Raw genomic sequence first — 24,690 nt, forward strand, 5'->3', positions numbered from 1 at the left:
TTGGTCAGAATGAGTCTGAACTCTGATATTCTATTCCTCCTCTGACTTGGTGCCGTCTCCTCTTCACCAGACACGCCCAGCATCACAGCCAAGCTGATCAACGAGCAGAAGGAGGACAAGGAGAAGAAGAATCACGAGGAGAAGGAAAAGATGAAGGCAGACAGCGGCTTCCAGGACAACTACAGCGTGGTCGTGGCCTCAGGTACTGGATCTCATCTCATTGACTTCACGCCAATCGGATTGGAAAGAGAGTTGTGTCAATTGTTTACCCACAAATAGGAAGCACGACAGTGCGATTGATGATGTTTCATAAGGGTCTAAAATCGTAACGTGCTGCTCAATATGAAGGTAGCCGTTGAGTATTATCATAGAGAGCAGTGGATGAGTTATTTCGGACATGACAATGAACTTCAGCCAAAGGGTTAATCAAACCCTACGAACAGCTGAATGCCCTGCTGGTACCACAGAAATAAATCTTCCATTTAAGTTCAACTCTTTTAGTCTGTTAGAAAACTGTCTGTCTATCATTCTAAGCTTAAATCAGTTAATTGAGAACTGTAGCTTAACTCTGTAATTAAGGACGAAGAGAGATGAAGAGGATCTCCGTGTCACTGCAGCGCGACCAGGAGAAGCTAGCAGGCGACCTGGGAATCTGTCATTTTACACTTCGAGTCTATCACTGTATATGTGTTTTTATTATGTATTAACCGTACCTACATGGATTGACCCCAGTCTGTCTGTGAGCTCATCTGTTCCTGGCAGCTAAACACGATCAATACATCGAAACACTGTTGATTTCGTCCCACTTGAAAACCAGGTTGGTTCAGTAAATGTCCGCCTGGTGGAGGCAGCCTCTGTTCCCTCGACTCCCGGTGGAAACCAGGACATGCTGTCTATTGAAAACAATAATAGTAATATTAACTTTATGGATACAGTACCTGTAGAAACTGTTCACATGCACCACCACCCGCCTTAGAAATATTCACGTTGCTTTTTCTCAGTACAAATGCTGTTATTAAGTTATACATTTAGTTTTTATACTAAGCGATATACTGGAAATAGGTGCCCCAGGATCCGCCACAAATATTAACATGCTTTTCTATTGATGAGAACCCGACCATCCCGTGATGCTTCATGTTGCGTGTATCCGCCACCAGGTTTGAAGTCCCAGTCCAAGCGAGCGCTCTCGACTCCTCCCAGACCTCCGTCCAGGAGGGGTCGCGTGATGAGCGACAAGTTGACGGCGTCGTCTGGTGTGGACCCTTCAGCCAAAACCATCAGTGTGCCTGTCTTCCACCTGTACCACAAGCTGCTTCCAGGTACGAGCAGCAGGACATCAGTGTGTTTGAGCCAAAATACTCAAGCTAAGCCGCCTCAGGTATCCAGGAAGGTCATGTTTGCATTGTCCTCTGCTCCAGGTCAGCCCCTTCCTTCGGAGATGACCCTGGCCCAGCTGCTGACGCTGCTGTACGACCGCAAGCTGCCACAGGGCTACCAGTCCATCAACCTGACGGTCAAACTGGGCTCCAAGGTCATCTCGGACCCGGGTCTTTCCAAAACCGACTCCTTCAAGAGGCTACGCACTGAGAAAGGTACCAAATCTAATAATCCAATGATTCTTACTTAAGATTCACAACGCGGATGTTCTACGTTCTCTGGTGCTCCGTGGTGACCCTTCATTCATCAAAGGTTATCAAATAGACCTGCAGAGCCGTTCACGTCACTGTTGCTTTTTATTCTGTTTTGAGTTCACACTGACCTGTTATTACTGAACCGAGAGGATCCAGCATGCAGTCGTATGAACTGATGGGTGACTCATAGATTGGACAGCTTTGGTGGCCGTCGTCCTGCATCGTCAGCGACTAACACCGTGCTACACTTTCCTGAGGACGTATCCTCGTAGCTGTGACGGAGCTGATGGGATGCATGCTGTGGACATTTGTATTAATGGGCTGCAGCAACTACTCGATATGAATCGATTATACAAATAGTTGCTGATGACTTTCATCATCTATTAGTCGGGTCTGTGTTAGATGGCAGCCGCTGTGGCAACGTCGTGCTGTGTCTTGTGCGTCTTCCCCATCTATCCCTGATTCCTTTGAGGACTTTAATCCTTCCTCTGAATGCCGGGTTTCCTCTTTACCTGGAGCCTTCCTTCCTTCTGCCATGCTCCTAGCTGCTGCTGCCACTATGGTCTCTCCTACGTCAATATGAGCATGAAGCTCTACGCTTGACCTCAGAAACAGACTTAAGTTCTCAACATTATTGGTCCCCCTGGATTGTAAAGACATCATGTGACTGAAGTACAAGTATGTCCTGGAACAGCTTTGCCTTTGAGGCACTAAAACAATAACAATGTGATGACGCAATAGAAGGAAAACGTATACAAGCTGAAAGATTGCCACAGGAAACGGTATTGGCCCCTTTTGAGGCATTTTAATCGTTTGTGATAAATTATACATGGGAGTCACCATTAGACTCACCTTTTGATAAATTGTCAGTCGAATGACTAATTAATTGGGTCGAGGATCAAGGGTCTTTCAGCACGATAAAGAACAACGCTCACATCTAAAAGCACTAAAGTGGTTGAAAAGGGGAATAAGAAGCTGACAGATGGCCGTCCCGCCTCCTCCGGTCAGAGGCTTGAACACGCATCACGTGGACCGGCGGAGATCGAACCCTCTGACTGAAGGACGACCGCTCTGAGACACAGTCTCCACAGGGAGCCGATGATGATCAGAACAGTGTTGTTTTCACGTAATGCAACAAAACAAAGCCCAAAGATGGAGCGTTCAAGCGTTCACAACATGGGGAAGTCTCGTGTTCTTCTAGTGCAGGCCTCCTGTGCAAGAGAGGAACTCTGAGGCTCCGCTCAACATGGGCTGGCCCTGTTGAGGTCCGTTGATTCGGCTTCTCCACCTTTTGTCAAATGTAGAACCCTCTGACTGGAAGAGAATTAAATCAAAGGATATAGTGGTGGGTTTAGACCAACAATAATGTGAATAGAAAGGGTTCAGGACTTGCACTGCAGGTGCCTTCTGTGTGGGTTGTGCTGCAGTAAAATATCTAAAGCTATTGGGCTGCTTTGAAAGAAAACATGTGAAGTCTAAAATGTTGTGCAATAGTTAGAGCCCAGTCTCTGTTCTGGTCACCTTTCCAGCAATTAAAGCTTCTTGATCCTTAAGTGTTACGTTTGTGCATTATTCATGAGATGTTAATGTGGATTTCATGTATGCACATTAGCATATATAAAGATTTTGTTCTACAAGGTAAGCTGCCCTGAATGTTTTGATTAAGGAAGTATGTTTACCTTGTAATTTGTGGCCACTTCCTGTTATCCAGTGAGGAAGATTGTCAAATGAACTCAGGCTGAAGGACATTGAGTGAGGACTGGCTTACCCACCTTTAGCCAGACAGTGCCTGTCCATAGATGTGGTGACTGTAGGACTGGTTATATTTAGCTATTTGATTCTGCAGGCTCGAGGGTCAGCTCTAGGTCAAAGTCATATTTAACATCATGGTCTTGTTTTGATGATCTCAGCACTGGTGCCTGTGCAGAACTGCTCCGATGCCGTTTGTCATTGGCCATGACCCGTCCACGATCCATAGTTTCCATTTTAACTGTGGCCTCATTTGTTTGGATGAGTTGTGCGATTGATGGTTGTGTAACCCGGATCGTATGTCGTACTTTGAAGGGCATAACTGAATGCATCGTCAGCTTTTTACCCGTAGAGCTCAGGTGAAAGTAATGACAACAAACTAATCTCCACTGTTGCCAGGTTGGTTTGAAGGTAACTCCAACAGTGTTTCCAGCTGTGGTGGAGGACTTCTAACCTGACGATGCTCACACACAACCATCTGAGAAGCGCTTTCAAAATGTACTTTACGGGTGAATAAATGAACCATCTAACAGTCAAGCTGGGAGAAGAGGGAAAACATCTTTCAGCCTTCAGAGACGTTCTTTGCTCTTCTTTCCATTTCTGATAGAACTGATGCTATATTAGCATCTACGCTAGCCAGTCAGTGTGACGTCACACACAGCTACACACACCCCCAGCAGCTCCTCACAGGATGCTGATATTTTGAACACGTACACTCACCTAAAGGATTATTAGGAACACTTGTTCAATTTCTCATTAATGCAATTATCTAATCAACCAATCACATGGCAGTTGCTTCAATGCATTTAGGGGTGTGGTCCTGGTCAAGACAATCTCCTGAACTCCAAACTCAATGTCAGAATGGGAAAGAAAGGCGATTTTAAGCAATTTTGAGCGTGGCATGGTTGTTGGTGCCAGACGGGCCGGTCTGAGTATTTCACAATCTGCTCAGTTACTGGGATTTTCACGCACAACCATTTCTAGGGTTTACAAAGATTGGTGTGAAAAGGGAAAAACATCCAGTATGCGGCAGTCCTGTGGGCGAAAATGCCTTGTTGATGCTAGAGGTCAGAGGAGAATGGGCCGACTGATTCAAGCTGATAGAAGAGCAACTTTGACTGAAATAACCACTCGTTACAACCGAGGTATGCAGCAAAGCATTTGTGAAGCCACAACACGCACAACCTTGAGGCGGATGGGCTACAACAGCAGAAGACCCCACCGGGTACCACTCATCTCCACTACAAATAGGAACAAGAGGCTACAATTTGCAAGAGCTCACCAAAATTGGACAGTTGAAGACTGGAAAAATGTTGCCTGGTCTGATGAGTCTCGATTTCTGTTGAGACATTCAGATGGTAGAGTCAGAATTTGGCGTAAACAGAATGAGAACATGGATCCATCATGCCTTGTTACCACTGTGCAGGCTGGTGGTGGTGTAATGGTGTGGGGGATGTTTTCTTGGCACACTTTAGGCCCCTTAGTGCCAATTGGGCATTGTTTAAATGCCACGGCCTACCTGAGCATTGTTCCTGACCATGTCCATCCCTTTATGGCCACCATGTACCCATCCTCTGATGGCTACTTCCAGCAGGATTATGCACCATGTCACAAAGCTCCAATCATTTCTAATTGGTTTCTTGAACATGACAATGAGTTCAGTACAGTCACCAGATCTCAACCCAATAGAGCATCTTTGGGATGTGGTGGAACGGGAGCTTCGTGCCCTGGATGTGCATCCCACAAATCTCCATCAACTGCAAGATGCTTTCCTATCAATATGGGCCAACATTTCTAAAGAATGCTTTCAGCACCTTGTTGAATCAATGCCACGTAGAATTAAGGCAGTTCTGAAGGCGAAAGGGGGTCAAACACAGTATTAGTATGGTGTTCCTAATAATCCTTTAGGTGAGTGTATGTCTCTGACCCAACAGTCAGCCAAGAAAGACAACAATCTTTAACTGTCCATCGGGGGCACTGCTGAACTGGTGTTTACCAAGTGAAGCGGCATGCGTGGCTGCTTTGGATGCAGCCTGGCAACCCGGCATTGTTCTTCAACCTTGATATTCCCAAAATGAGCGAGTACAGATATGCTGCTTCCCTTCCAATTGAATAAACCACCGCTTTGTTAAAAGTCCCCGCTGCCCAGACGTTGACCGCTTGATGCGGTCAGTCATTATCTTTATTGATATCTGTATCCTTCCTCTCTGTGGCGGCTGAATTCAGATTGCCTTATTACAGGAGCTGTAGAGATCAGACAACAAATAACACAAATTAGTGGCCCGGTGGAGTCGCTCCCTGATCCAGACACTGTGAATTCACCGCTGGATGTTTTGTCTCTGAGCATTTATCCTGACTACTGTCGGCCTTAACGCACTCCCATCATGTACTCACATCATGTCCGGCGCATGCTTTTATTTAATGACACTACCACTCCCCAAGAAATGGTCCCAATAACCTTTGAGATTCATCTCTCCTTCCCTGAAAACATTTTTACAGCAGATAAATAAAGGGAAATGACATTGACCCCTGATAACGACGCTGAGACCTCTAACTATGAAGCTAGGGACGTCTGTCTGTCTGTCTGTCTGTCTGTCTGTGGGTCTGTGGGTCTGTCTGTCTGTGGGACTGTCTGTCTGTGGGTCTGTCTGTCTGTTTGTCTGTCTGTCTGTGGGTCTGTCTGTCTGTCTGTGGGTCTGTCTGTCTGTGGGTCTGTCTGTCTGTGGGTCTGTCTGTCTGTGGGTCTGTGGGTGTGTCTGTCTGTCTGTCTATGTGTCTGTCTGTCTGTCTGTGGGTGTGTCTGTCTGTCTATGTGTCTGTCTGTCTGTCTGTGTGTCTGTCTGTCTGTCTGTGGGTCTGTCTGTCTGTCTGTGGGTCTGTCTGTCTGTGGGTCTGTCTGTCTGTGGGTCTGTCTGTCTGTCTGTGTGTCTGTCTGTCTGTCTGTGGGTCTGTCTGTCTGTCTGTGGGTCTGTCTGTCTGTCTGTGGGTCTGTCTGTCTGTGGGTCTGTCTGTCTGTCTGTCTGTGTGTCTGTCTGTCTGTCTGTGGGTCTGTCTGTCTGTGGGTCTGTCTGTCTGTCTGTGGGTCTGTCTGTCTGTCTGTGGGTCTGTCTGTCTGTGGGTCTGTCTGTCTGTGGGTCTGTGTGTCTGTCTGTCTGTCTGTGTGTCTGTCTGTCTGTGGGTCTGTCTGTCTGTGGGTCTGTGTGTCTGTCTGTCTGTCTGTGGGTCCGTCTGTCTGTCTGTCTGTCGGTCTGTCTGTCTGTCTGTGGGTCTGTCTGTCTGTCTGTCTGTCTGTCTGTCTGTCTGGGTCTGTCTGTCTGTCTGTCTGTCTTTAGCATATCAAGGGTCACCATTTTGTTTCCTTTTGACCGCCTGCCTTTGTCTTCAGTGGCGCGTTGGATGTGTAAATGAGGACGGCGTGTTCCAGTTCCTCCTCTTTGATCAGCACACAGCTCATCGACGAGTCGGGCCCTCGACTGCACACATTAGAGCCCGATGATGATGATGATGATGATGATGATGATGATGATGATGATGCGCCGGTGATGGAGATGACCTGTAGTGATTGGATTCTCTTCTCCTGCTCTCTGTTTGGTTCTTTGAGAAATGAAAGAGAAAAAGAACAACAGAATAGACCATAAACGTTGCGTTGGGACAGAATCGGGTCCTTAACTCGGCGTACCCTTCATTAGCTACTTCTCAGGCTAAAGTTGTGGTCAATACAGACAAAATTGACGGAAAATGTGCTCAGCTTTACGCAAACTCTGACCTGTACGCATCTCATGATGGAATATGGCGACTGGAATGATGAGGCGATGAATCAAAGACGGACTGTTTATGCTTATGATTGTATTACGATGCCGCTCACACGTTTCATTTCACTTCATAGCATTACTTGCGGACACTTTAATAACAATAAAAGCAGCAGTGTTATTTGTGCTTGAGTCATAACTATTCCATGAGCACCTTTCAGTTGTATTCTGCTGAATATTTCATCAGCGCTGTCTGCACCCTGCAGCACAGAGAGGCCCGGACTACCGACAGCTGATCATCACCATTGGTTGTAGAAATCCAAGATGGCATCATATTAAATCATTGTGGAACAGAGCGTCAGTAGTTCCCTTCATCTTCTAATAGGCTGCTGTGCATTTATTACAAGTACAACTTTAGTTTTCATAAAGTCTTTGAGTGTGAAATGGCTTCATGAACATCAGTTTATTGTGTTCAGCTATCAACTTTTCATTGATATCCCGGGTGTGGGGTAAACGGATCCCGGGTGACTGCTGTAAACACATCGCTCACAGGTCGTGGTGAAAGTCGTATTGTGATGGATTTGAAACCCAAATAGAGTGCTGACGAGTGTCCCGAGTCCCAGACAGTGTTCACGTCCAACAGGTCCTCCCTTTGCTCTGCTTGCAGTGGATCACTGTGACATCCTGAACAGCTGTCCTGAGGACGAGCCCATGACGGCCGGTGAAGAATGTCTGGACGCCGCCACCGACGAGTCGCTGCTGGAGACCAGCCCCATCCAGTCCCCGCTGCAGGTGTTCGCGGGCATGGGCGGCCTGGCCCTGATCGCAGAGCGGCTGCCCATGCTCTACCCGGACGTCATTCAGCAGGTGAGCCTATAGGTCGTCATCAGACCTATGCATGGTGGCGACAGGACCATTACAGTATGTCAACAGAAGGAAGTTGGCTCTAGAGGCTCAGTATCGCTTAAAAACACCAAGATGCAACCTCGTGTATATAAGTGTAAACCTAAGTTAAAGAAACCCTGTGAATAGAACTCTTTGAATCTATTTTTTGATATATATCTGTTTGTTTATGGTTGACATGATTGAATGACAACGTTGTTTTGATTGTTGTTTTGTTTGCTTATTTACCTGCTTAAACATTTTCATTTTTTGTCTCTTTATGGCTCTTCTTGGCCAGATGCATGGTTACTTTATTTTATTCTTTCTTACTTTTGAAGGTTGTATTTTTATTGTTGTAAAAATACCTAAATAAAATATTAAGTATTAAAAAAAATAAAATAAACTAACATTTATTTATTGTGCATTAAACTGTACGCACCCACAGTAATTACTTCTTTAGACTATGTATGTTTATTTATTTATTTCATTACTCTGTTGTGTGTTTATTAATACACGACAGAATATATTTTTTGTCAGTTAAAGACTGAACATATCCTTCACACACAACCACGAAATAATTCTAACATTCATACTTATTTATCTATTTTAGTATCTTTTTTATTCCTGCAGTGTACGTTGCAGTGACACATTATTTACAGTTCAGCTCTCTGGACTTTTCTTGAGATTTTGTTTTTCGGATGATATTAAAACGCACATAATTTGACAAAACAATCCTCATGTCAATGTCCTTTTCCCATCTTTTTATCGGGCTCTGTTCACGTTGGCTCAGCTTCTGAAACATGAAAGAAGATGTCTTTGGCCTGAGGAGTGTTGGTAGAACAAAAGGTGTTTCAACTCCAAACTCCAGAAAGATATTCACCTTTTCATTATTTTCGGACATTTTGCGACCCAAAGAGCAATCATGAAACTAATTGTTGGATACAGCAAAATGACTGCAGCCATTGGTTGCAGTAGGAGTTATATTCCCCGTATGAAAAGCATCCAGTCTCCTTTCCTTGAGGCTTTTGGCCACATGATGGCTCTGCAGCGTTCCCGCTCTCCTCATATCACCCGTCAGCGTTGTCACGGTGATCTTTGCTAACGTTCCCCTCTAATCTCCCGGGTGTTCACAGGTCAGTGCCCCGGTGGTGCCCTCCGCCACGCAGGAGAAACCCAAGGACAGCGACCAGTTCGAGTGGGTGACCATCGAGCAGTCGGGCGAGCTGGTGTACGAGGCGCCCGAGTCCATCGCCGCCGAGCCGCCGCCCATCAACAAGCAGCAGTCCCAGTCGTCCTCGTCCTCGTCGTCCTCGGTGCAGACCATGTCTCCCATCCCGGCCCACTCTCTGGCGGCGTTCGGCCTGTTCCTGCGCCTGCCGGGGTACGCAGAGGTGCTGCTGAAGGAGAGGAAGCACGCCCAGTGCCTGCTGCGCCTGGTGCTGGGGGTCACCGACGACGGGGAGGGCAGTAAGTCTGACGGCGCCTCTACGGCACCACACATCTGCCTCTACTGCACACACAGCTGCCTCTACTGCACCACACATCTGCCTCTACTGCACACACAGCTGCCTCTACTGCACACAGCTGTCTCTACTGCACACAGCTGCCTCTACTGCACACAGCTGTCTCTACTGCACACAGCTGCCTCTACTGCACACAGCTGCCTCTACTGCACACAGCTGTCTCTACTGCACACAGCTGCCTCTACTGCACACAGCTGCCTCTACTGCACACACATCTGCCTCTACTGCACACACATCTGCCTCTACTGCACACACATCTGCCTCTACTGCACACACAGCTGCCTCTACTGCACACACAGCTGTCTCTACTGCACACACATCTGTCTCTACTGCACACAGCTGCCTCTACTGCACACACATCTGCCTCTACTGCACACACATCTGCCTCTACTGCACACACATCTGCCTCTACTGCACACACATCTGTCTCTACTGCACACACATCTGTCTCTACTGCACACACAGCTGCCTCTACTGCACACACAGCTGCCTCTACTGCACACAGCTGTCTCTACTGCACACAGCTGCCTCTACTGCACACAGCTGCCTCTACTGCACACACATCTGCCTCTACTGCACACACATCTGCCTCTACTGCACACACATCTGCCTCTACTGCACACACAGCTGCCTCTACTGCACACACAGCTGTCTCTACTGCACACACATCTGTCTCTACTGCACACAGCTGCCTCTACTGCACACACATCTGCCTCTACTGCACACACATCTGTCTCTACTGCACACAGCTGTCTCTACTGCACACTCAGCTGCCTCTACTGCACACAGCTGCCTCTACTGCACACACAGCTGTCTCTACTGCACACACATCTGCCTCTACTGCACACACATCTGCCTCTACTGCACACACATCTGCCTCTACTGCACACACATCTGCCTCTACTGCACACACATCTGCCTCTACTGCACACACATCTGCCTCTACTGCACACACAGCTGCCTCTACTGCACACACAGCTGTCTCTACTGCACACACAGCTGTCTCTACTGCACACACAGCTGTCTCTACTGCACACACAGCTGTCTCTACTGCACACACAGCTGCCTCTACTGCACACACAGCTGTCTCTACTGCACACACAGCTGTCTCTACTGCACCAACTGTTTGCGTGCATCTGTGTTTGTTTGCGTGTGTCTGTGTTCGCGTGTGTGTGTTTGTTTGTGTGTGTCTGTGTTCGCGTGTGTGTGTTTGTGTTTGTCTGTGTTCGTGTGTGTATGTTTGTTTGTGTGTGTCTGTGTTCGCGTGTGTGTGTTTGTGTTTGTCTGTGTTCGTGTGTGTGTGTTTGTTTGTGTGTGTCTGTGTTCGCGTGTGTGTGTGTTTGTTTGTGTGTGTCTGTGTTCGCGTGTGTGTGTGTGTGTGTTTGTTTGTGTGTGTCTGTGTTCGTGTGTGTGTGTTTGTTTGTGTGTGTCTGTGTTCGCGTGTGTGTGTCTGTGTGTGTTTGTGTTTGTTTGCGTGTGTTTGTGTTCGTTTGCGTGTGTGTCTGTTTGTTTGCGTGTGTGTCTGTTCGCTTGCGTGTGTGTTTGTTCGCTTGCGTGTGTGTCTGTGTTTGTTTGCGTGTGTCTGTGTCCGCGTGTGTGTTTGTTTGTGTTTGTTTGCGTGTGTTTGTGTTCGTTTGCGTGTGTATCTGTTCGTTTGCGTGTGTGTTTGTGTTTGTTTGCGTGTGTTTGTGTTCGTTTGCGTGTGTGTCTGTTTGTTTGCGTGTGTGTCTGTGTTTGTTTGCGTGTGTCTGTGTTCGCGTGTGTGTTTGTTTGTGTTTGTTTGCGTGTGTTTGTGTTTGTTTGCGTGTGTGTCTGTTCGCTTGCGTGTTTGTTTGCGTTTGTTTGCGTGTGTCTGTTTTTGTTTGCATGTGTGTCTGTGTTCGCGTGTGTGTGTTTGTTTGCGTTTGTTTGTGTGTCTGTGTTTGTTTGCGTGTGTCTGTGTTTGTTTGCGTGTGTCTGTGTTCGCGTGTGTCTGTGTTTGTTTGCGTGTGTGTGTCTGTGTTCGCGTGTGTGTGTTTGTTTGCGTGTGTGTCTGTGTTCGCGTGTGTGTTTGTTAGCGTTTGTTTGTGTGTCTGTGTTTGCGTGTGTGTCTGTGTCTGTGTTTGCGTGTGTGTGTGTCTGTGTCTGTTCGCGTTTGCGTGTGTCTGTGTTTGTTTGCGTGTGTCTGTTTGTTTGCGTGTGTCTGTGTTCGCGCGTGTGTGTGTGTGTGTCTGTTTGTTTGTGTGTGTCTGTGTTCGCGTGTTTGTGCGTGTGTGTGTTCCCGCGTTCCATCGGATGAAGATTCCGCACTAGTTCTTGTTCCTTCCCCTGAATACTAATGGCGTCTCTGTAACCGTTCTACTCGCACTAGTCTGAACTAATTAGTGAGATGGTCTGACATGAATCTAATAGGATCATTTCTCACTGATCGTTTGTTTTCTAGTCAGTTGGTGATTGATGTCAGAGTCTTTTTCATCTTGTTGAGTGATACAGGTCAGAGCCGCTACAGAGGCACGTATGGAATAATAATTGGGAAAACAGTAAATGTCTTTGCATGTTTATTATTACATTCATGATGAGCAAACTGTTTAATCAAATAAGAAACACGTGTCATGGTGTGGGTCACTACAAAGGCCCTGGTCCCTCTAGTCGATGTGGCACCTTCATGGTAGCTCCCACCATCAGCGTATGAATGGGTGAATGATGACAAAACTAGAAAGTACAGTCCATTTAATCATTTACAAATAGCAATCGCATTGTCATGGCCAGTAAATCCCTCTTGACCCGTTGAAAAGATATGGGCTCTACGGCAGATATTGCTATAAAAACTGTATAATTCACTTCTTCATTTACTCATAACCAGTAACGTATAGACTGATATTTACACATCTGAACACACAACTCCCTTTATACTCTTTTATCATAACACCAGCATTATTCAAACATAGTGGTTGCAGAGATACACCTTTGTTCGTTTGGGTATGACATTTTCGAGCAGAGGCCTAAAGATAGGTGGGTTTTCAAAAGGATCAGAACCCAATGCTCAGTCTCCTGATTGGACCGTCTGCTGTTTCCTCCTCAGGTCACATCCTGCAGTCTCCTTCAGCCAACGTGTTGCCCACGCTGCCGTTCCACGTTCTGCGGGCGCTGTTCAGCAGCACGCCTCTGACCACCGACGACGGCGTTCTGCTGCGCCGCATGGCGCTGGAGATCGGGGCCATCCACCTCATCCTGGCCTGTCTGTCGGCCCTCAGCCACCACGCGCCCCGCAACCCCAACGCCAACACCAGCGTGTCTGAGGTAGGACACACGCACACACACGATATTCATGAAGACTTGATGAATGATCAAGTAAATAAAGGCAGGGTTCTTATGGTTATTTACGGCTCCGGTTGCGGTTATGCACCACCGGTATGACGGTATATGAAAAATTCATACCGTATGGAAATTTGAAACTGGTACGCCGGCCCCAGTGTGTACGTTTCCGAACTCGACCTGCCTCGTTTGTTGTGGCGTTGTGGGGATCCGGCCTGACGCTCGCCCCCTCCGTCTGTGGAGTTGTGGAGTCCACAAAGCCGAGGACGGATCATGAGGCCGATGACTTGACTGCGAGCCAAAGACTTGTCACCGTGGCGCCGCTGCCCTTGAGCCCCCGAGCCTTGTGCTGCAATGGGTTTTTAAATAAAGACCTGCCCGTCCCATGAAGCATCAACTCTTGATGTTGGCTCTTATTGATTACTCACTACTTTAATCCAGGCCTTTTCTCCATATGACCATCAAAAACAATCTCATGAATGCTTCTTTTGCTTATTTTTAGCGTGTTCAAGGACAGAGTAGGCTTTCACCTTTATTTTGGAGGACAGCGTGGATATTTTTAGGCTCCATTTGCGAATGAATGTCATTCAAGAAGAATACCAATCGTTGCCAGTGTGTCAGAATCGGTCAGATTCTATCTTGCCACCATTTTTAATACACTAGCAACCATCGTTCTCATAAACATAGAAGCATTCTAAAAGTGTTCTGAGGTAAAGTGCTCCTTCTATCCCTCTACATTGTCTCTTATCTGTGTCTATTGACAGCCGCAGATATCCAGCTGTCACGGTGCAGGGACCAGTGAGGAGCAGCAGCTGTACTGGGCTAAAGGAACTGGTTTTGGTACTGGATCCACAGCCTCAGGCTGGGACGTGGAGCAGGCCCTCACCAAACAACGGCTGGAGGAGGAACACGTCACCTGTCTACTGCAGGTAAATCTACCATCAATCATGTTTCATTTTAGAAAACATGAGGGCTTTACCAAGGACTGTCAAAGTTAACATGTCAACACTTTGCTTCATATTTCAAATGTTTTAATACTTCCTGTTTATCTTGCTCAGGCTTTGAGCTCGATTACCTTCCATAGAGTTTGTGTTGCGGACGCATGTCTTAACGTGAGAAACTATGAACAGAGATCTTTACATGAGCAATGACAGGGTTGTGATGGTCATGGAAAAGTCATGGAATGTTAAAATGGTTATTTCCAGGCCTGGAAAAGTCTCATTTCATCTCAGACGTCTCAGACGTTCATTTGCGCTGAGTTTGAAATAATGAATATGCTTTTAAAAGAAAGACTCAAAACATAAGCAGGCATACATACAGGCATCCATATAAATGTTTATTCTTTTAATCAAACTATTGTCTCATTCATTGGTGTCATTTAAGGTTTACTGTATGCTTTGTATTCTCATTGTTAGTTTAAATACTACATTTACTCACTTTTGACTGTTTACACCCAGATTTCACTAAATGTTTGGTTATGGACATTTGGTTTAAAGTCATGGAAACCACTGGTCCACTGAATCCACTGGTCAGAATATGTCTGAACCCTGTCTTTACACGAGCAAAGGAACAGTGAAGATGTGATGCCATATGCATCACCTGAATATACCGTAAGTGTCCTGATGAAGGTAAAGGTCAGCTGTTCCTGGACAGGTTGGTTTGCAGCCAGGTGTTCCACGATGACGTGGTCAGCTTGGTCCTGCTCCAGAGCAGGTCCCGTAAAGTCTGTCCTTACATGCGTCAGCCTAAGCGAGGTGGACAGGTTGTATTAGTCATTCGTCTCACAGCATGTCCATATTGTTTCGTCCACCAGGTCTTGGCGAGCTACATCAACCCGGCGAGCTCCAACAGCTGCCACGGTGCTGACGGCTCTTCAGCAGACAGCAGAGCCCACAACAGCTCTGCTCTGCCAGCAGTGCTGCAGGAGCTGCTCAGCCAGTCCTGCCTCATCCCCGCCATGTCCTCCTACCTACGCAATGACTCAGGTAGGCTCCCTCTTTTACAGAACGACGGGTCAAACTGTCAAAGAGGCGGCATTGAGACATCTAGAAAGGTGTCTGTCATGTGGTCAAAAGCTCCAGAAGTTGCAAGTAAGTGGACTTTGAGTTGAGACCAGTTTGTCAACATCTATTAAAAAAAGATTAGAATAAGATAAATGCATGTGGATATGAAGTTATTTCCAAGGCAGTCAGTGTTTTGTATTCATCAAGTGCACATTACAACCCGGAGACTCGTCATTTCTTGGTGTATTGTGATGTTGTTGGGGGGAGTTGGCTCGCTCGATGGCTAATCATCAGTAGCCAGATTGGGCAGAAATCAGCCCCAATCTGGCTACTGATGATTTGCGTTTGGCGGGAAGAAAATGATGATGTGCTGGTAGAAGACGTTGTGACTGCATTTGGCAGGGTTTTGAAAATACTGTGGAAATAATGACATAAAAATGTTGTTTTCAATCGTCGTAATTGATAACGGTGGAATCAAGATGACCTTTTTAACGTCGTCATCGCTGACATGGGAATGAGTGTATTTGGTTGTTTGACTGCACCCTTTGTGGGTTGCGATAACCTATTGATCTTTCATTTCATCTTTGGTTATTTGATGCAGATATGAAGCTTTGTATGTTAATGATGTGTTTTCCATTGCACATGTCGGCTAACGGTTCTACGGTTTTACATGGGTTTCTGCCAGGGTTATAATTTTTGTTGGGTGTGTTGAATTGGGGCCGGTTCTAAGTTTGTGATTGCACTGGAAACGCTGCCAATCAACATTATGAACCAATAATCGCCTTTTTATTGTGCTTATTGTGCTGTCCTTTTCAAGCAAAAGTACAAGATGAGCATTGGAAATTACAGGTGATTGCGAAACCATCAGCTATCTTCTCTGGTTCATGTGACTCGTCATATTAATGCTGGGATGTCTCTCTAAAGCAAGCGAATGATCACTTTCCTCTCTCGTACCAGAGAAAAGTCCTGAAGCAAAGATTTATTTCATGCATCATGGCGAGGGGTACCAATCCCCACCATGGTGTCTTTTATTTCTACAATAAACATGTAAGGACCAGGGTGTTATCAGAGACCAGTGTGTGGACCAAAGGACAGGGTTCCTACGGTCATGGAAAACCTGGAAAAGTCATGGAATTTTAAAATGGTTATTTCCAGGCCTGGAAAAGTCCTTGAAAAAAATAAAATCCCCAAAGTTTAGTAAAAGTCATTTAAATGTGTTATATTCATGTGTTCATGTCGTTCATTTACGCCGAGTTTAAAATAATGAATATGCTTTTAAAAGAAAGACTCAGAATATAAGCAGGCATACATACAGGCATCTATATAAATGTTTATTCTTTTAATCAAACTATTGTCTCATTCATTTGTGTCATTTAAGGTTTACTGTATGCTTTGTATTCCCATTGTTAGTTTAAATACTACATTTACTCACTTTTTACTGTTTACACCCAGATTTCACTAAATGTTTGTCATGACATTTGGTTTAAAGTCATGGAAAACTCATGGAACCCATTGGTCAGTGTGTCTGAACCCTGAAAGAAGCTGTGAAGGTTCATCATTCATCCTGTTCGTTCTCCTCGTCATGGCGTCTGTTTTCTCTTTGTTCAGAAGTGTCCTCACTGATATTCATCTGCTGTGGAATTATCTGAATTTCCTCCTCGTCTGTGCTCGTGATGTGCAGCGCTGCCTGCTGGTGTCCTTTGGCTCTGGTCTTTGATCTCGGTGGTAGCTGCAGGCTGGAGTTGCCTCGGCGAAGCCGCGTGTACGTTCCTGTGTCTCTAATCATGTGATGGAGATGGTGGCTTTTGGCCAAAGGAAACAGCAGATGGAGCTCCAGCGTCTCCAACTGAAGCGGAGGCTGCATGTCGTACTGTTAAACCCCACCGAGGTGCCAGTAGTATCCGTTTAATGAGTCCAGGCTCGTCTGAGACATCCATCATAACGTTGTTTTCACACTCCAGGATGAAAAGACTCGTCCTTCCTCTTTGATTAGTTCTTCTCACGTCATCGTTTTGTTGTAATTAATGATCAAAGCCAATGCACATGTTTTTGTGTAGAAGCGTGGCCTCTGAGAAGAGCTCGTTGTCTCCGGTGCATAATAATGAGATGCTGTGGTGTGTCGGTGTTAGTGGAGGGGTGCAGCTGTAACCTGCTATTATTCTGCTCAGGTAATCCCCCGGCCCCTCGGTCCGTTAGACCTCTGGCCGAGCAATGCGCCTCCAGCAGAGCGCCGGGCTCCGGTCAGGTCGGGTCAGTCCGTTGCTTATATGCTGCCTCGGTTCCTCGGGGACTGGCTGGTTATTAGTGCTGGGCTGACCCTTTTGTAGTCTGGCTGCAGTGGCACTTAAAACTACTCTCTTTTCTTGTGCTGCACTTTATGAAGGCTTTCACATTTGAGCCACAGAGTGAGCAAAGTAACAAACCGCAGACGGAGGAGGCTGTGCAATATGGGAAAATATAGCAAATCTGTTTTGTGTTCTTGTTTTTATAGGTATTTAACACTTTTAATATGATTTCCTCCATTAATGTAAAGGAAAAGTAAATTAGCATAGGGTCCACTGACTAGCTCTTATCTCATCAGCGCCAGACACCAATGAAGACAGTGACATGGGGCTGAAAACTTTTCAAACGACTTGGTGGGTTTTTCCTTAACTCGAGGTCCACTTAGTATCTACAAAGTCAAAAATGAACTTTCATTGCTGCTCAATAAGTAAAACGTATCTCTTATGACCAGATAATGTCAAGATGAATAATTTCAAACAAACATATTGATATGAGACATGTTCATGCCACAGTTTAAAAGTAATGCAACACGTTTTAAAGTCGGATGCATTTTATTACAGCGTCAATTGAAACTGTAATTTGAGGTAGTGTGATATTGGTTGCATCATATTGTGATGTGCCAGTTGGCTCAGTGGGTTCTCGTCTGGGTTCAAGACGATATTGGAATATGTTGTTCTCCGGGTGGGCCAGCCAGAAAATCTCTACCATTTCCCAGAAATCGAAAAGTTTCTTTCAGGCAGGTGTTCAAAAAAAAATCCTTGAACATGGAGGTTCCCTTTTTACTTTGACCATAAACTTGCTACAGGTTTCACTGTGCTTCAGTGATGGAGCAGGTCGGCAGTTCGATCCCCGGTTCCCGTAGACTGTTCCTGCAGTGTGTGAATGTTAGTTAGTCCTGATGGACAGGTGGTACCTTCATGGTAGCTCCTCCCATCAGTGTATGAATGACAGGTGGTGTTAAAGTGCTTTGAGTGGAGGGAAGACTAGAAAAGTGACATACAAGTACAGGCTATATAGCATTCATTATCCAGACAATAGTCTATTCCAGCCGTTTGGTTTGATCAGGCCCCTTTTGTGTTGAGTTTGGATCAAACTGATTTCTTGCAGTAAGAGACCAACAGAGTTTCTACCCTCCCACCTCCGTTGTGTGCTGTGTCTTATCAGCCCAGAGGCACTTCCAGCTGAATGTGTGGCAGCTCTTTGTGCTGCTGGGGCGTTTCAGTTTGCAGGAGCGTCTCGTTGTGTGCATGCTGGCGTGTGCTAATGCGCCCCTGCTCTCATAATTAAATAACAGCTGATAAAAAGCATTGTGAGCGTTGTAATTGCTCCTCATTATCTGGTAAATGCCCCTGACACACACTTTAGTGTGTGTGTGTGTGTGCAGTATGAAGTTCATAGCCCCTAGTTTGATTGTTTCTCCACATGCTCTGTTGAAGCTTCGCCTTAATGATGACACATTTTCCTTTTAAAATCTATGCATTTACCGTTAAATTAAATACTAGATGACATAATACTGTGCTAACTAGCCCCATTGCATGGAGCTAATTGAAGTCGTGGTGCATCCAGTCAAATGAAAGCTCGGGGCTCGCGGACCACCTTCAGTTCAGGAGCCAGTCGGCCAGAAGCTCTGAGCAGTCAATCAATGTCAGGAGGAGCCTTGCGAGAGCATCGTCTCCGCTCGTCTCCAGCAGTTCTCTGTACACTGCAGGTAAACATGAAGGAGCATTTAGTAGCTAAAGAGCTCAATGTTTTTCCTCAAGAGGTTGAGACCACAGCAGAGCTGTAAGAGAAGGAATGCTTGAACGTTGGTCTTTGTCGAATATTTGATGAAGTAACTCTTTGCTATCATGTTTGCCTTGAACACTTTGTATCTGCTTGTTACAGAGTTATTTTGCACCCTGGTGGCCAAGAAAAATCTATTTATGCACCTTTTTAATAATTCAAAATGGAATGAAATCAATTAGCTAACGATGACTTGTCTCGTATAGCTCTTTTAAAGGGAATTGCTCTATCAATATATCTAAACCATTAGCCATAATCTACAGTGTCCATTTAAAGAACATGGATCATTAACGACCAGCCCATTCCTCTTCATTCCTCTCTTCAGTCTTGGTCGTGTACCTTTTTTAAATACAGGAAGCCCTAAATACACCTGCTCTTCTTTTTTGTTTTGCTGGAGGAGGCCTCTCTTAATTATTGTCTAAAAACATCCGAATCACCCTACCTCCCCCGGAGAAATGATGCTTCCACCTTTTGATTGGTTCTTAGTCGTACCTGTTGATTGGCCTTTAGTCGTACCTGTTGATTGGCCTTTAGTCGTACCTGTTGATTGGCCTTTAGTCGTACCTGTTGATTGGCCCTTAGTTGTACCTGTTGATTGGCCCTTAGTTGTATCTGTTGATTGGCCCTTAGTCGTACCTGTTGATTGGCCTTTAGTCGTACCTGTTGATTGGCCTTTAGTCGTACCTGTTGATTGGCCCTTAGTCGTACCTGTTGATTGGCCTTTAGTCGTACCTGTTGATTGGCCCTTAGTCGTACCTGTTGATTGGCCCTTAGTCGTACCTGTTGATTGGCCCTTAGTCGTACCTGTTGATTGGCCCTTAGTTGTACCTGTTGATTGGTCCTTAGTCGTACCTGTTGATTGGCCTTTAGTCGTACCTGTTGATTGGCCCTTAGTCGTACCTGTTGATTGGCCCTTAGTCGTACCTGTTGATTGGCCCTTAGTCGTACCTGTTGATTGGCCCTTAGTCGTACCTGTTGATTGGCCCTTAAGCCTAGTTTATACGCCGAAGAAGAGCAAATGCTTATATTGCAAATGTTGAAGCGCAGGCGACAGAGAAGACGTTTGCGGAGGTGGTCTGTGTACGACCACTAAACCGGTCGAGGCTGGGAAAAAGCAACTGCCGGAAATTACGCTCTGAGCGGACCAATCACAGCGCTTGCAGTCCGCGTCAACGCGACGCGTAGTTAGGATTTTTTGGAGGTGCGCGTCAGGCTACGGCGTAGGGGTCTGCGTCGACGGCGTAGCTACGGCGCAGGGGTCTGCGTCGACGTGACGGAGAACCATAAACTAGGCTTTAGTCGTACCTTTTGATTGGCCCTCAGTCGTACCTTTTGATTGGCCCTCAGTCGTACCTTTTGATTGGCCCTCAGTCGTACCTTTTGATTGGCCCTCAGTCGTACCTTTTATTTCTTGTCCCTCCGCTGCCCTCGGCCCCGTCAGCGTAGCATTAATCATTAATCATCGTCTTGGCAAATCCTTTTGGGATACATTACAGTTCCCCACCGTCGCCTGGCCCTCCATCACAAGAAGCTAAGCCATTAGCGAGAGGTAATACTTTTGAATGTCACCACGATACAAATTTATCTTAATTGAAGAATGAATTTCCTGCACATTTTGTTTGACGCTAAATGGTTTCAAGATCTGACGTAGGAGGGTTTCTGTTAATGTTTGTGTTATATTTAGCATTGCATCTTTTTATGTTCTACGCCTCGCTGCCCCCTTTTTACTCATCCAAGACGGCTCTGAGCGGCAGCAGGCGACACCGCTCAGGAAATGGCTATTTTGGTCCATCATTCATGTGGAGTGGGCGTGCGCATGATGTTGGAGGGTAATCTGAACATGACTGGCCTGTAGGTGGTTGGTAATGACTCATTACTCCAAATACAATCAAGAACATGTGGAACAGAAGGCAATCTCTGCATTGCTGGACAGCTGTGTGTTTACGGAGCTTCTCTACCAATGAATAACTGTGTGATCTGTGGGATCATCAGGATAGGTTTCAGGTTGCTACGTTTTTCATTTCCTATTTCAGAGATTTCCCCTGCCTGGTTAGAAAAGAAATGCTCGACCTCATGCACCTTCTATACAAACTAATACACACTTTCATTCATTAGCGCTCCTTCCTGTGGATTTGCAATTCATTGCTGCTCACCCGAGAAATGTTGATTCTATTAGCACAAGCTTTTCTCCTCACAGTTGAAAGGGTGGGTTTGCTTTTTCAAGTGGATGGGGGTGGAGTGGTGATCATCGTTGTAATTAGAGACGACATGGTGCGCTTCTTCTTCCTGGCTAATGCTCTCAAACATCGTTGGATCGGATTGGAGACTCTCCCTCTGGTCGCTTACTTCCTGTTCCACTCGTGTTCTTAGACGAGAGCCGACAAAGAGCTGTGAGCTCACGCCGGCTGTAAAAGACCTGCTTCCATACCTTTTGTTAAAGCCAGCAGGGGAAACTATTTCTGTGATTATGAACATGCAACCATAAAGGTGCCGTGAGATTCCCTATCGGGTTGTGAGAAGCATAACGTATATCTTAATGCTGCATATGTAGTATAATAACTGCTGTGATGATTACCTTCACACACACTCCTTGGGGTTTCTCACAGATGAGGCTCAAGGCTATCCCATTGATATGCTCTGATGTTTATTAGTCAAACTTCAGCTATTGCACAATACATCTAGACTTTATTCAAATAGTTATAAAAAACCTTTACGATACAGGAAAAGGATTGCGGACACTACCCTGAAATCAACATGAACAAATAAATCAAGAGAACCTTCCCTCCCACTCGCCAACTTCCAAATGTGGGCAGAGAAGCAGAAAAAGAAAGAAAGTAGACGCAGTTTCATCTCCTGTGTAAAACAAGCTGCACGGTTAAATGACATTGTCTCGTTCTTTCACTTCTGGCTGACGTAACAGACCTGATATTCCATGAAGAAACAAATTCCCTGTTTTTGATTTTCAACCCGGTCACATTACTAGAAATTCCTCCTCAACATGTCAATGTTGCACTTATTTTCCCAAAGGGAAGGTGTTGATGGTTGATGGTTCTAGTTAATGCATTAAAGGCATTTTTGAAACGGCAGTTATTTTAAGAGACGGTACAGCAGAGCTCGCTCAGAGCCACGTTTCTGTTCTCTTTGACGGGCCCTGATGAAGCTACAATATAGCAGGTTTGACCCTGAAGACTGACATTGTCCCCAGAGAAGCTTCACAGCATAGTTCTTGATTCTCTCCCTGCGTTTAATCCTTCAATGCAGCTCTCGACCGCAGTCCCACCAACTGGAACGTGAATGTAAAATAACCGGAGAAGCGTCGGTGTTGTCCACAGAACCGTTTGGTTCGGCTCATCTTTCCAGTGAGTCCAGCAGTCCAGAAGACGAGATCAAGTGGAAGTTTGTATTTCCCATCAGGCCACAGGGGGTCTTGCTGGCTCTGCTCTCCCCGGTTCCAGCGTAGTCCTGGTTCTGCCATGTCTCCCAGCCCTTTGTTATCTCCCCGGCTCATGGCTGTCACTTGGCAATATGGCTTCTTCATCTTTGTCCAGTCTGTCCAGCTTCCTCCTCCTCCTCTCTCTCAGGGAGATGTCCATGTCAAACTTATTTCTTCAACACGTGTCACTTTGTCGTCGGCCTTTCCTCCCCGACTTGCCGCTCAATGTTTTTTACTTGCACACACACACAAAAGAAATTTGACAGGAGGTTAAACGGCCACAGGCGTGTACAACGTCCCTCCTTTTGTTGTGGGAGTCTTTTCTGGTGGCTGGTTTTTAGAAATCTGGTGTCTTTTGCTTTGGCACTTCACAGTGTGGTGTAGATGTAAACAAAAACGATTACAAAGAGGTTAAGGAATGTGCCGACGATGCCCAACATGGCCAGGACGGACTCCTCCTGCTCCTCCTTGACCTCCAGTGCCTGCACATCCTCTAGGGTGACGACGGTGGTGCCCATGGTCCTGACGCTCGACTAGCCTGGCAGGGGGACACTTATCTGGAATGAAATGAAACCGTGGATGTCAAAAGTTGTCACACACGCATAGAAAGCAACAATGGGATTTGGTCTGAATTAGCATGCTGCTTTCAAGGCTTAGCATAGCTTCTTTTGTCCTCCTGCTAATCCACCAGTTTTTGCACAAAAAACCAGCCGCGCACAGAATCCTCCCACCAGAGGGAAAGCAATTGTTAATGGAACAAAACAATGGCTATCAGGGCGGAGAGGAGATTAGTCTGTGAACACCAGTGTTTATGACCTGCCACAGCTTGAAGCCCAGCTCCTTGACAACAGCGAGCTTGACGCCGGCTCTCGCTCAGCCTCATCCCTGGATTATCTGCAAATGAAACTGTTAAATTGCCACCGGTAAAGCTCAATGGCGTTCCTCGTGTCAAAATAAGCATGATTTAATGTCGCCATTTAGCAACCCGCTCACTCCCGCCCACCTCTTTTCACATATCGCTAATGATTAACCACCCAGAGGTCCTTATAAATAGTTATTCTAAGCAGAATCCCCCCGTCCCCATGGAGGAGTCGACGTGTGTGTGTGTGTGTGTGTGTGTGTGTGTGTGTGTGTGTGTGTGTGTGTGTGTGTGTGTGTGTGTGTGTGTGTGTGTGTGTGTGTGTGTGTGTGTACGCCAAAAAGGTAAACAGGACCGCTCTGTTCTCAGGCTCCTTTGTGAATGGAACTACAATCCTCCTCAACATGCTGTGTAGCTGTCACTAAATACACGGACAAGAGACGAGAAGATTACAGACGAATGCAAAACGATGGAATGAGGAGAAAGTGGCTTACCCTAAAACGATGGAATGAGGAGAAAGTGGCTTACCCTAAAACGATGGAATGAGGAGAAAGTGGCTTACCCTAAAACGATGGAATGAGGAGAAAGTGGCTTACCCTAAAACGATGGAATGAGGAGAAAGTGGCTTACCCTAAGGCGTCTACGGTGTAGGACGACATCGTCCGGCATGCTTTTTGTATCCTCACGGGAAAAGCACGGCTTTAAAGGCATGCTGCATGTGGAGCCCCGGGGGGAGAGGAAGGCGGCGTAGTCCCAGTACAGTCCCAGTACAGTCCCAGTAGCTGCGAGCGACAGACAAAGGTAGCAGCGCTTCCAGTGAAAAGCTTCTTGTGTCACTTCTCCTCTTCGCCCACCTGTAAGGTTCCACCCCCCCCAACTTCCCTTTTTTAATTAACTTCCTCCTCACAATTCTTTCTCCTCAGTTTATTCACCATCAAGTTTGCTTTGCTGCTGCTAAAGCGCTAGCAGCCTCTTGTGAGGGGGCGAGGAGATGCCCTCTCCCCGGTTGCCCCCTCCGTTCCTCCCATCCTCTCCGTCTCCTCTCTCTTGAGTTCCTCCACCTCCCTCCCCGGCTTATCGGTGGATCTACACCCCCCACCCACCCCTTCCGCTTGCTTCTTACTTCTCTGGGGAACAGTGCAATTAGTGCCTTTTCATCACTGGAGCCTCCATGCCATCACTGTGCATGATCACGTCTGTAGATTCAGCGCACAGGGTCTCGGGGACACCAGCCTCCCCTGAGCCAGGTAGGAGCCCTGAACGAGTCGGGTCCAGCGGCTGATATTCCAGAAGAGGAGAGAAAGCTGTAGGATCCCGTTTGAGCCGACTCTAGAGAGGCGAAGGCAGCCGGAGAGCCGGGCGGTCGCTATGGCAATATGGATCTGCATCTAGTGACGCCGCCGTTACGGTAGGTCTCCGGCACCAGCTCGTCTCCGTGGGAGGAATGTGCATTGCATAACCAAGCAGAATGATGGAGAGAGGAGAGAGGAGAGAGAGAGAGG

General features: G+C 46.4%; 1 protein-coding gene across 2 annotated transcripts in view; it reads left to right on the forward strand.

The window, feature by feature from the left end:
- Nucleotides 1-24,690, forward strand: part of birc6 (baculoviral IAP repeat containing 6) — a gene marked incomplete at its 5' end in the record, with an annotated part of 111,414 nt that overhangs the window by 47,602 nt on the left and 39,122 nt on the right. For both annotated transcript variants that reach the window (XM_079230203.1, XM_079230204.1), the window contains 8 exons: nt 71-202; nt 1,158-1,319; nt 1,419-1,592; nt 7,797-7,996; nt 9,145-9,478; nt 12,596-12,813; nt 13,593-13,757; nt 14,642-14,813. In XM_079230203.1, the coding sequence (XP_079086329.1) occupies nt 71-202; nt 1,158-1,319; nt 1,419-1,592; nt 7,797-7,996; nt 9,145-9,478; nt 12,596-12,813; nt 13,593-13,757; nt 14,642-14,813 (1,557 nt within the window). The remainder of the gene's footprint in view (nt 1-70; nt 203-1,157; nt 1,320-1,418; nt 1,593-7,796; nt 7,997-9,144; nt 9,479-12,595; nt 12,814-13,592; nt 13,758-14,641; nt 14,814-24,690) is intronic.

Source organism: Taurulus bubalis, assembly GCF_910589615.1.
Source record: "Taurulus bubalis genome assembly, chromosome: 14".
Lineage (NCBI taxonomy): Eukaryota > Metazoa > Chordata > Actinopteri > Perciformes > Cottidae > Taurulus > Taurulus bubalis.